At 35.9% G+C, this 13,254-nt stretch overlaps 1 protein-coding gene across 6 annotated transcripts in view; it reads left to right on the top strand.

Moving 5' to 3' along the window:
• The window catches only part of VRK1 (VRK serine/threonine kinase 1), an 85,516-nt gene that overhangs the window by 45,482 nt on the left and 26,780 nt on the right, over window positions 1–13,254 (top strand). For all 6 annotated transcript variants that reach the window (XM_015144442.3, XM_077938010.1, XM_077938008.1 and 3 more), the window contains 5 exon segments: window positions 3,891–3,960; window positions 5,045–5,132; window positions 10,557–10,665; window positions 10,799–10,891; window positions 12,949–13,081. In XM_015144442.3, coding sequence (XP_014999928.1) covers window positions 3,891–3,960; window positions 5,045–5,132; window positions 10,557–10,665; window positions 10,799–10,891; window positions 12,949–13,081 — 493 coding nt within the window.

Raw genomic sequence — 13,254 nt, forward strand, 5'->3', positions numbered from 1 at the left:
TGAGCATGTATTTTATCATTAGAGAAAAAACTTGCAAATGTTACTTAAGAAATAAAGGTAAATTGATTTTCTAATGTGAAATTTTACTTAATAATGGACTAGCATATCAAACAGTGATTCTCAATCTTGGTTGTAGAGTATAATCAGAATCTCTGGGTGCAGGGCCTGGTTATTGGTATTTTTAGTAAAGCTTCCAGGTGATTCTTTTGTGCATCAAGATTGAGAGCCACTGGTAGAATCTGGCACACAGAGCACCTTAATTATTTTAAATGGAATCATGTGTGCAGGCACATTTTTATCCTTGTTTTCAGTAGGGGTTTGTAGGTACCCTGTGCTGCTGGTAAGGGTTTCTAACTTAATGTGGACGCTTTGTCAAGAAATTGGTTATTGCTGGTAATACATGTATCTGCCTTATGAAACAGCTCCAGATAGTTAACCCACAACTTTCTTATTTGGCATTGGAGTGAAGTTAAGACATACCCATCCAAGGTAGATGTTAGGCACATATTAAAAATGTTCTCCTATGTACCAAATGATGGTCTCTGGTTTTGTTTGGGGCCTTAATTCTTGACCAGCAGGAGAAACATTATTTTATTTCTGAAAGTAACTGTGCAGAGAGAAATGTTAAATTGATAATAAGTTGGATAATGCAAGGAGAAAGAAATTTTCTTTTGTGTTCTCTTGCTGACAGGCTTAATATGAAATTAGTAGTTCTTTGGTTTTTTTTTTTTGTTTTTTTTTTTGAGACGGAGTCTCGCTCTGTCGCCCAGGCTGGAGTGAGTGGCATGATCTCAGCTCACTGCAAGCTCCGCCTCCCGGGTTCCCGCCATTCTCCTGCCTCAGCCTCCCGAGTAGCTGGGACTACAGGCGCCCGCCACCTCGCCCGGCTAGTTTTTTTTGGTATTTTTTAGTAGAGACGGGGTTTCACCGTGTTAGCCAGGATGGTCTCGATCTCCTGACCTCGTGATCTGCCCGCCTCGGCCTCCCAAAGTGCTGGGATTACAGGCTTGAGCCACCGCGCCTGGCGAAATTAGTAGTTCTTTGAATTGCACTTACCCTTAGTCATTTCAGTAGCAGAACTAGAGGCAGAGGTCAGGCTTTTGGTTGGTATCCTAACAGGTCATTGTATCGTCGTCTTTTTCTGTTGTGAACTGATACGAATCTGTATTTCACAGGTCCTTGGAAAGAAGTTTGCAGACTGATGTTTCATTTTCCTCACTGATGTTATGAGAAGTGACCTGAATTTTTAATTCATATATCATAATTTTTTGGTAGGAAGGAGAAATTTTGTACAGCTTCATTTTTAAATGGCAGCCAGTTGCTTTTAGCTGGTGCCATTGAAATGTATCACATTTTAATTTTTTTTCTGTTGTCATCTTCATTTTGACACTTAGAAGTCTTAAAGAAACGTTTAGTGATATTCTAGTTAAAATGTCAGTCCCAATTTCTTTTCTAAATCTTGGCTATTATAGAGTTGGCAGAGTATTTTAGATTTGAAATATGTTAATAAAATTTTAGTTATGAGTTAAGGTATTTTCTTCAACAGGAATAGCTAGCTTTGGCTAGAGTGCAATGCCAAGGAAGTAGCTCCTTTATTTTGTGATAATGGAAGTTTATTGGATTAGAAGAAGTATGAAATGAGCCCGGAGAGCCTTCTTGTAGTGGGCTTTCATTATAATAGCCTGATTTATATGGTTGATTCTCATTATTATAAGTTTAATAAATTATTGCCTGAAGGAAAACTTGAAAGTTAAAGTTGATATGACGTAGGCTGAAACTGAATAAATCAGAATTTTATATTGATTTGTCTTAGGAAAACCTCTTTCAAACCTGAATTATATAAATGAGCTATTCCAAAGGTAAGCTTTGGAGAGGAACTTTACCAGAATTCCTCTTTTTGAATTTCTGTTTCTTACACTGATTCTGTGATTCCTACCGAAGACCTGTTCTTAGCCATTGGCTGGAAACATTGCAAGTTTCTCTTGCAGATGCTTGCAAGTGTCAAACTATTGTTGCTGCTAGGAAAGGAGCCACAGGTTATAGAGAAACTTGGGTGCTGAGTCCATAAATTAAGGAATCAGCACTCATACTTTTTCAGTGTGTTGGTTAGTTCCTACTTCTTAAGGAGTTGATGTATGCCAAGCCATGATACTACTGTCTTCCAAGGTTAGGGTGAAAAGTGTACTTACCTGTAACAAATAAGGCAAGCTTATTTTCAGGTTGTGATCCAAGTGTTAACGTGTGTTGCCCATTTGCTGTTAAATGCTCATTCATAACTGCCTGACTCTGCAGATTGGCTAATCAGTTTTCCTTTAAGTACTTTATTTTTGAGACGGAGTCTTGGTTTGTCTCCTAGGGTGGAGTGCAGTGGCACAGTCTCAGCTTACTGCAACCTCTACCTCTTGGGTTCAAGTGATTCTCCTCCCTCAGCCTCCTAAGTAGCTGGGATTACAGGTGCCTGCCACCACAGCCAGCTAAGTTTTGTATTTTTAGTAGAGATGGGATTTCAGCATGTTGGCCAGGCTTGTCTTGAACTCCTGACCTCAAGTAATTCACCCGCCTTGGCCTCCCAAACACTGGGATGACAGGCATGAGCCACCATGCCCACCTTCCTCTAAGTACTTTAATTGGGGATTCCTATTTTCTGAATTATAAGAAATCTGAGATAATTAGAGCAGAGAGTGTGGAGTGGTTTTCTACAGTTGAGGATGTCTTCAGTGAAGAAAAGGTGAACATATTTTAAGTGCTTGCAAAAGTCATCTCTAGTAACCCAAAACTATAAATTATCTCTCATTTAAGATAGTAGGCCTCATTACTCACTTCCCCCAATGCTCTATTTAACTTTGAACTCCAGCTACACAAGATATTCTGCCCAAAATAATTTTTTCTCATACCTCCTAAAAAGAAAAGCAACCCCAAAATTAGTTTAAAAATGTTAGTTTCCTCATTTGAAGTTTTCACTGCTTTAAATACTTTTTTCTGATTCCCAATAAATAATGACCAACACAAAATACCAAACATTAAATAAATACTAATTTTAATCAGATGAAATTTACTATTTAAAAAGTCCACAGAATTATAAGATCTTTTCCACTCATATATTTACTTAACAAGACAAAACTGCTGACAGGCTGTCATTTCTTGTTTGTGCAAATACCTTTTTGTGAATGTATGTTTCTTTAGTAATAATTTTAATTGTTAATATCTCTAAAAATATAAAATGAATGTAGTCCATAACGTTGGTAGAAGACAATTGTTAATGAGCCCCATGTTTTTCTTGACTTTAAATCATATGGGAAATAAGTTGAATGGCTCTTTGGTTTGACAAACGTAGGAATCCGTGGCAGAAAGGAAAGGTGCAGGTTAGTGGACAGTGCATGCTTGTTAAGGAGATGCAGAATATGCACTCTTCTTTGTGGTAAGGTCTGTTTTTGCCAGTCCTGATAAAGTAGATATAACTGTAATGAAAACAGGAAAGGAATGGGATTTTGGCATTAATTGGTTAAATCAGGTATTGAAATTTTATTAAATCTGAGAAATATCTTGTAGCCCCTTGGTGATACAGTTAAGATGGTTGCTCATCTTTGCTTAAGGGAAAGCTTAATAAAGATGAAAATTAGTTTAAACATTTTTCTTAAACTTCTGCAGGCTGAGCTATATATCTGGTTTTGTATAATATATCACTTATAGAAATGGAACTTGAGCAATGTAAGAAATATAGACTAATATTTCTCTGAACATTTCTAAGGAGTTTGACTTAACACAGTTATAAACTTAAGTATCAAAATTACATTGGACAGAAAAATAGATTTGTTGGTCTTTGAAGGTTCATTGAAAATATCTCAGTAATTTTAACTACTGCTAGTACTAATTAACTCTTATATTTTAAGGAACCCAGTGACAATGGACCTCTTTTTACTGAATTAAAGTTCTACCAACGAGCTGCAAAACCGGAGCAAAGTAAGAAGTACAGTACACATACGTTTACACTTTTAAAATGACCAACTTTTTTTTAAGCCAAGACCTAGAGCATTATATCTTATTTTTTATGACTCTTTGTTATTTTTTTGCTTTACAAATTCCACTTACATGAGATTTGTATGAAAGAATTCTGATCTTTTAATGGGTTTGTTGCATCAAGATTTTATCTGTATTGATACGTAGAATAAAGTTAATAATAAATGACCTATGATTTAGGAAATATTGTTAAACATTGAGAATTATTGTTGAACTAGAACAGGATATCAAGGTAGAGAGCCAGAACCTCTCCTAGTTACTTTAGTCCCTTCTGTCCTTTTTCCATCTCTCCTAGATCTTGATTTCCTGGTTGAGGACTTTTATATTGAGAAAGAAAAACCTCTTAGATTGGTATGAAAAATAGGTCTTCCTATAGAAGCAAGTAAACATTATGTAATTAGAGAGATAAACGGCAACTTCAGGATAGTCCACCCCTGTGTTCTCAGATTCCACATCCTCAGACTCAACCAACCAGCATCAAAAATATTCCAGAAAAAAAAAACACACACACAATAAAAAATAACAATAGTAAAAAATAATACAAATAAAAAACTAGTACAGTGTAACAACTATTGATACAGCATTTTCATTGTATTACATATTATTAGTAACCTAGAGATGAGATAAAGTATATAGGAGGATGTGTGGAGGTTATATGCAGCTATTACACCATTTTATATGAGGGACTTGAGCATCTGGATTTTGGTATCTTGAGGGGTGGCGGTTCCTGGAACCAAGCCCCTAGAACAAAGGAATGACTGTACTGTGGTTGTGATTTTTTAAAAAAATGCTTTTTATAGATTTTTCATTTTAAAGACAATTTTAAGGGCAGGATAACAGTTTTGTAGGTTAATAAAAATGTTTTCATTGTAAAATGCTTTTCATTACTGTATTCTTCATTTTCTTTTTTATGAATACAGGCGAATTCTTATTGCATGTTTAAATACATTTTGCTCGTAATGATTTTTAAAAAAATTATCATTTGTGTATAACAATTGAAATCACAAAGATCTGTTTGAATTTGTAGTTCAGAAATGGATTCGTACCCATAAGCTGAAGTACCTGGGTGTTCCTAAGTATTGGGGGTCTGGTCTACATGACAAAAATGGAAAAAGGTAAAAATATGTGTGATTTGTCTTTCTCCTTCCCTTTTGCAACATCCGCTATTTAGTTGGTTTAGTCAGTAATTATTTTCTGATCACTTACAATATTACTAGGCCTCCCTCTAGACTATGTGGAATGTGTGTGACAGAGAGGAATAAGATGTTATCTCTGTCCTCTGCTTTCCATAGCAGCAGGCTATAATGCCCTATAGGGATGCCTCTCTAGTAAGGGGACTTCTACAGAGCAATATCAACGGACAGGGAGGAACAAAGCCAAACAGACCCTGCATTTTTTCCTTTGCCCTTAAAAATAAACAAACTATGTTCTTTATGCAAAAGGGAACCCCTTCAGGATTCCATTTGGTATTTCATGTTGGGTACGTAATCTGCCCACACCAGATCAGGCTCACCCTTTATGAGGGATTTAGTGTAGCTGGTGAGTGAAAGCAAATATGTATGAAACAATTAGAGAACAATTAAGTGCAAAATTGTATGATACTGATTTGTGTGTCTTAGGAGTTCAGAGAATGGAGAGAACGATTTCTTTGGGATAGTTTATTTGGAGAAAACCTCTAATGCTTTGGTGCATAAGCAGCACTTGATACATATTTGAATGAATCAATGGAACTTCATGGAGTAAGGCTTTGGTAGCTGAGACGTGAAGGGTAGATTTAGTTTGGAACTGGGGATACATTGCTTAGGATGATTTCAGCTGCAAGTAAAGGAAAACTTTGACTCAGGCAGTCATCAAGGGCCCAGGTTCCTTATCTTGCACCTTTGCCCTCCTCATCTTAGTTTTGTTCTCTGTTAGTTCTCCATTGTGTGGTCGCCAGGTGGCTGCTCCATTTCTAGGCTTCACATGCAGGCACAGTACCCAAGGGCAGAAAATGGTATCTATCGTGTGTTGTGAGTTTCACTTTCCTGGCAAAGAAAGCTTTCCCAGGAGCCCTGTGGCAGACTTCCTCTCATGTTTTCTTGGTCAGAATTTTATCAATACTTATTCTTAAACTATTCACTGGCAAGGACAAAGTGATCACAGTGATCCATGTGGAAAAGGATGGAATGCCAGAACCAAATTGGTGCTCCGTTAGAAAGGATTAAGAGGAGGGGTAGTAGTTGGGTAGGCAGCCAGTGTTGTTTACTTGGGAACCATGCCTCTCTTAGGGAGTGTGGGGATTCCTGAAGTCACGTTGAACATTTTATTTTATATGATTTTGCTGGGATAGCAAAATATGTTATAGTTTTTATAATATTTTCTTGAGAAATACTATAGAGCAAGGATTAGTTAAGAGCAAGGATTCTAGAGCTAGACTGCCTAGTTTTAAAACCTTGTTTTGCCCTTTAAAATGTGTGTGACTTTGGGCAATTTTTTGCTTTAATTTCCTTATCTGTGAAATGGAGTAACAGCTAACCACTTAATGATGATTAAGTATAATGCTACAAGAGTATATGTAGAACATAGATGTTAGCTTTCGCTCTCAAAGGGGTCTTTAATCGCTTAAATGTTAAAACCTACTGGTTTAGAAAATCATTGAGGAGGCGGAATAGCATCCTTAGCGGGAGATTAACGTGAGCACAAGGATAGACTTCTGTTCTACTGTATGACTCAATGGCCGTCTTCCTCTAGCAGAGGAAGAGGGCATGCGTGTAAGAGAAAAGGAAGTAAACTTGGAGAAAAAGTCGGTGGCAGATAATGAAGACCCATAGAGGAAGGAACAGTTTGGAACCAATGTCTAGTAGGTAGTCAGAAGCTATCACTTGCTCTTGAGCAAGGGATGAGGTGACACGGTGGTGAAGGTGGCATTTGGGAAATGGTTTACATGGTGAATTAAAGACTGTCTAAAGGGGAGTAAGACAAGAAAAACCCTTAGTGATGACTTGCTAGGAAGCAAATCTGTTTGACTGTGTGCTCCAGTATACAATAGTTATATTTCTAAGGAACAGTGCGTTATGGAAACCACATTTCATAGAGATGATTGGAAGAAAAGTGTGCCTGGGGCTAGAGCATTTTTCCACTTGGAATAACAGCCTTTTCCTCTTTCCATAATTTCAATATAAACGTCTAAAAAAAAAAAAAACAAAAACCAAGTACAGTATATTGCAGCAAAACCTAAACACCAGACAAATCTAGCACTAGATTGATTGTACTTGACTGCATCAGGTGTGGTCATGGGCTAGTTAACTTTCTGTCTCTCTCGTTTCCCTGTCTGTGAGATGAGGATAATAGTACTTTATGAATTACTGTGAAGATGAAATGAAAACATGTAAATTATAAGGGGCACATAGTAAGTGCCCAGGAAATATTTCTTGCAGTCATCATCACTGTGATTATCATAATTGGTTTCATTTGTTTGTCTATGATTTTTGTTTGTCAGTGGTGATATTTTGCTTAAGAATGATGGTCTTTTTAAAAGTAACCCAAACTGTCATATCACATTTTACCATATACATTCTTATCACCCATTTTATGATAAAGTTTGGAACCAGTTAAACAGGGTTTTGTTTGTATAACTCCTGTGAGGTGACCGGGGGCTAACTGGGTCCAAGGTTGACACTGTAAGCTGACTGACGAGGGTACTGCTGGAAAGAACTTCCCTGGTGTGGATCAGAAGTGCCTTAGAATGTGGTGACAAACGAGAACACAGTCTAAGTCTTAACTCACCACTTATTAGTGATGACTTTACCTCTTAGCCCATTTCTTCTATAAAATGAGGTTGCTAGAAATGTCTCCTTTAAAAGATGGCGTTAGTCATGTATCAGGCATTGATTTGCTTTTTAGGTTGAAGCTCTTAAAAAGAATCATCGTAGGTCTTAGAAAGTAAAGAAATAGAAAGTAGATTATTCTTCCAGCCCCCTCCTGTACCAGACATCCTTAGTTTTTCTTGTAACTCATTTGAATTAATATGTATGTAGGGCTTAGAACAATGTTAGCTGCTACCATTATTAAATTATTTATACTGATGTATATTTTTCTTTTACTTGCACATTTTTATTCAAGTCTCCAGAAAAGTCTACATCAAAGGTTTTACTTTAGAGAAGTTACTTAGAAATAACTTCCATTTTACTACTCAATGGTAGAGCTGTCTTTCCAGAAGAATGTGGTAATGGTTTCTGTGAAATTTGTGGAATCATGTTTCAGTTGATGTTTATGATTTACGTATGGTGACAAGATTAAGGGCTTAATAAGAATGGTGGTAGGGTGATTTGTGAATAAAAACAAAGACCTATGTAATAGAATTTATTGATAGACCCCATGTTGAATTAAGCAGTTGTGTTTTAGCCATCTTTCAGGCTGTTACAGAGATTGTATTTTTGTTACCTGTGTATTACAGGCCTTAAGTATCCCTTATCTGAAATGTTGGCACCAGAAGTATTTTAGATTTGGGATTTCTTAAGGATTTTGGAATATTTGCATTAATACCTACTGGTTGAGCATCCCAAATCCGAAAATGGGAAATACAAAATGCTCCAATGAGCATTTCCTTTGAGCATCATGTTGGCACTAAAAAAAACTTTCTAATTTTGGAGCACTTCTGATTTCAGATTTTCAGATTTGAGATGCTCATCCTATATTATAATCATTACACACATCACCTATTTAGTAAAAGCCAACATGTATATGTGCCCTGGTTTCATCTCTCAACCTTTCAAAACCTGTTATACAGAGGAAACCAGGAAGTCAAAGTTACCATTTTCACTTTATTATCTTACAAGCCAAGGTGCTAGGAAATCCTACATGAATACATTTTGTCACTTTTTTTTCCCCCCCGAGATGGAGTTTCACTCTTGTTGCCCAGCTGGAGTGCAGTGGCTCAGTCTCGGCTCACTGCAATCTCTGCTTCCCAGGTTCAAGCAATTCTCCTGCCTTAGCCTCCTGAGTTGCTGGGATTACAGGCACCTGCCACCATGCCCGGCTAATTCTTGTATTTTTAGTAGAGACGGGGTTTCACCATGTTGGCCAGGCTGGTCTTGAATTGCTGACCTCAGGTGATCCACCAGCCTTGGCCTCCCAGAGTGCTAGGATTACAGGCGTGAACTACTGCGCCCGACCACCACTGACTAATTTTATAACCTTGGACAAATCGCTTTACCTCTGAAGACCTTAGTTATTTTATTTATTAAAAGATGTTTAGACAAGATGATTTTCTAATTTTCTTCCAATTCAAAAATGAATAGAATTCTGAGTTACTTGTTCAGCATCTTGTCTTTTAATGTTAGTCAACTCTTCCTTCCCTATTGAACTTGTCATATTGTTATCATAGAAGCCTACAACATATAAATGGGGTTTTTGTATCCTACTGACATTTATTTCAGTATATGTAGTGCAGTGGTTAAAAGCATGATTTTGCCACATACTAGAGTACAAATTATCAGTTTTCTTCTGCTGTAAAATGGGGATGATAGGAATTACCTACCTTATAGAGTGATGTGAGGTTTAAATGCATTAATAACATTTTAAGTACTTACATTAGTGCTGTGCTTATACCAGGTGTTCAGTAAATGCTAGATGTTAGAGTGTTGATGAGTCATAATCTTCCTTGTTGGAGATGTCCTGAAACATTCTGAGTGTGGTTTTGGTTTTTATTGATTTACTGAATGATTTCACCAGACAAATTAGAATCTGGAAAACTGTTGAAGGTAAAAGTGGTCCTCAGAGCAGAAGCTGAGCAGTGTTATTGCAAATAGGTGATGCTTTTCTGTACATACTGAAATACAACATGATTATTGAATCTGAGTTTTGGGTGCTGAAAGTGACCTTAAAAAGGGTGAGTCCCTACTCTCTCATTTTACTTCTGTGGAAATTGAGGCCCAAGGAAGTAATGTGACTCAGCCAAGGTGACATAGCTGCTTTACGGCCAAACCAATTATCTTCACGTTTTTCCGGGATATTTGTTTTTCCCCAAATCTTGGCCATTGAGTGTTTAATGTACAATCCTTCTGTGCCATTTAAACAATGGTATTGAATCTGGCTCTTGTTAAAGCATCTGACAAGAATCTTGATTTTAGCAGAATGTTGTTACTGCTGAATATACCTTAAAAATACAGAGAAACAGTCACAGGAAGGAAGCTGATATCCAGAAACATTAATTAATTTTAACTATGAGAAAAATCAATGCTGTCATTTTTATTTAGCTTGTTTTATTTTTACTGTGAATAAACCTGTTGGGTTCTCTCTGTGAGCATTATCTTAAATTGAATAGTCTCCTAAAACTAGCTGAGACCAGGAAGAGGCCCTCCAGGTTAGCAGGACCTGAAAGCACTCTGAACTCTTGAGATTTCTAGTTGGGAGAAATTGTTGCAAATGTTTGTATTTCTTTTTTTAAAAAAACGTATTTACTAAACATTGTCTTGAAAAGATTACTTTGAGAGTACTCATTGCAAAGTTGGTTTTCTTGAATTGTATTTTGTTCATTGGCTTTTCATATTTGTCTTCAGTTATAGGTTTATGATAATGGATCGCTTTGGGAGTGACCTTCAGAAAATATATGAAGCAAATGCCAAAAGGTTTTCTCGGAAAACTGTCTTGCAGCTAAGCTTAAGAATTGTATGTGAGCTATATTCTTCTTGTTTTTAAAAAATTGTTTTTAGTACAGTAAAGGCTAGTTTATGTTGAAGCTTGGTCCTCTGCTGGCTGGTGTTAGGTACTGCATTAACTTATTCTGTATGTATTTTCATAGCTGGATATTCTGGAATATATTCACGAGCATGAGTATGTGCATGGAGATATCAAGGCCTCAAATCTTCTTCTGAACTACAAGAATCCTGACCAGGTAGTTTTGTAACTTTAATTTCTACTATTTAAAACGTGTTGTTTGAAAATAAATATGGTTGCTTTGAACTTTTGAACCTATGTAGAAGTTTTACTTTTTGAAGTAGATTTGGTAATAATATTTCTTCTTGACACTTTGATCTAGTTAACATTCTACATTTTTGATGTGATTTGTTGGCACTTTATCAAGTTGGCTATTTTGCCCTAAATAAGATTCAGAAGAAGTGCTTGTGATACAAAATGAATTTCAAATAGCTATTTGGGGGTGGAAGCTTAAAATTATATAGTACACCAATGAATTATGTTTGCCTGTCTGCTTTGTCACTTTTTTTATTCCTTTGTTCAAGAAATCCATCAAATGTAAGTGTTCTATTACTTGGAAAATTTGGTCTTTAACATGTTGATTATTCAAATCAATTGGTTTACAGAAATATCTTAGCTGTCTAAATTTGTATACCCTTAGTGTTTGGAATTCAAATGTGCATTTTTTTTTTTTTTGCTTATTACATTCCCTTGTAATTTTTACTTCTAATGAAAGGAGAAAAGCTAATGTTATTATACCTTTATTTAGGTGAGTTTAGTTGAAGTAGAGGGATCTATACTATTTTCCTGTATAGCTGTTTCTGTGATTTCGGTGAAAGTAAGGTTTAGTTGACATTCATACTTAATGTATGTTCTCACTTCTTTCTTGATCTTAAATAAAAAGGAAGATTTAAACATTTTAAGTGTGTTTGGGTGCTTTGATTATTATAATTATTTGTCAGTACTCTGTACTTCATTCTTTCTCTCAAATGTACCTTTACCTTTGCTTAGTTTTTCCTTTTTCCTTTGGGTCCCTTTTCTTTTTCTGTTGTCTCACGTTTGCTTCCCGTCCTCCAATGTCAGTTATGGTGGATATAAGGGAATCTATATAAGTATAAAAGAAGAAAGTTACTATACTGTTAATACAGTGTGCTAATGGAGAAGTCTTAAAAAGGCAATCATCAAATTCATCTCTGCTGTTTCTAGCCATTTCTTTTTAGATGTTTCTAGGCCAAGAACAAAGAAAACGCAGCTAACAACCTGAACAATAAGGGTTCCATTAATTGAAATAGGCTGGACTTGTATAGTATAATAAAATACAACTTATATCACTTTGCAGGTGACTAAAACATGCTGCCTTTGTTTATATGGAAATATTTTTGCAGCTCTGTTATCCTTCAGACATATGCTTTGGATGGGATTATTTTTCCAGTGTTAGATGTATGTGCTAGATCTAGCTACATATTTTTGCTTCAGTTTCCTCTTGTGCCCAGATGCATGCATTTGTGACATTTACTCAGAATTAGAGATGTAATGTGTGGCTATGAAATAGAAGAAAGCCAAGTTTATTAGCTTTGTATGCTAATCAGACCCACATGTATATGCCTATGAATAAGTATGTATATAATATTAAAATTTACTTTTAATCATGAAGACTTGGCTTTAGAATATAGTATTTAAATATAGATAAGAGCCTGATCTAACAGTTCTTTAGATCATTATTATGATGTATGAAATATTTTTATAAAGTAAATTGAGATTTGATTATTTTACAAGTGAAGAAACAGAGGAATAGAAGGTAACTAACATATCCTGTGTCAACATCATTAGCAGTCTTCTACTGGGTGTGCTTTTCTGTGTGGGAAGTAGCAGTTGTATCGCAACAAGTATTGATGGTTTGCTCTGTGCTCAATTTTAGAGTCTGTAAGATAAAGTATAAAATGTATAATTTTCATTCAAATTGAAGAGACAAGATTAATTACAAGTATAACATATACTTATCTTAAAAAAGTATATAAAGTCAAGTGGTTACACTGTAGTTGTGTGGTCATTTAGCATTTTTATTAAAAATAAAAAGCCTTTCAGAATTAAGTATTTGCTGCTGTTTGCATTTTGGATCTAAATTGTTTGGAGTGTTATGGAATGACCTTGTAGATGAACCCACCTTCAGATGACAGTATTTTGTTTCTATGCTTTAAAGGGGTATATGTGCAGTGATTTTGACTTTAGTTTGTATTGGTGCTTGGAAATTTATAGGTGTACTTGGTAGATTATGGCCTTGCTTATCGGTACTGCCCAGAAGGAGTTCATAAAGAATACAAAGAAGACCCCAAAAGATGTCATGATGGCACTATTGAATTCACGAGCATCGATGCACACAATGGTGTGGGTATGTCAGTAGTACTTGAGTGAGAAATAGACTGCTAATGTTTTCACCCAGATTCCTACATAGTTCTTAATTATGCATAAATAAATAAATAGATACATAAATAAGAATTGAAGAGGCACAGGGGCATGAGGAAAGAAGGCAGAGGTGAGACTCCTACAATTGTATTCCAGGGC

Source organism: Macaca mulatta, chromosome 7 (assembly GCF_049350105.2).
Source record: "Macaca mulatta isolate MMU2019108-1 chromosome 7, T2T-MMU8v2.0, whole genome shotgun sequence".
Lineage (NCBI taxonomy): Eukaryota > Metazoa > Chordata > Mammalia > Primates > Cercopithecidae > Macaca > Macaca mulatta.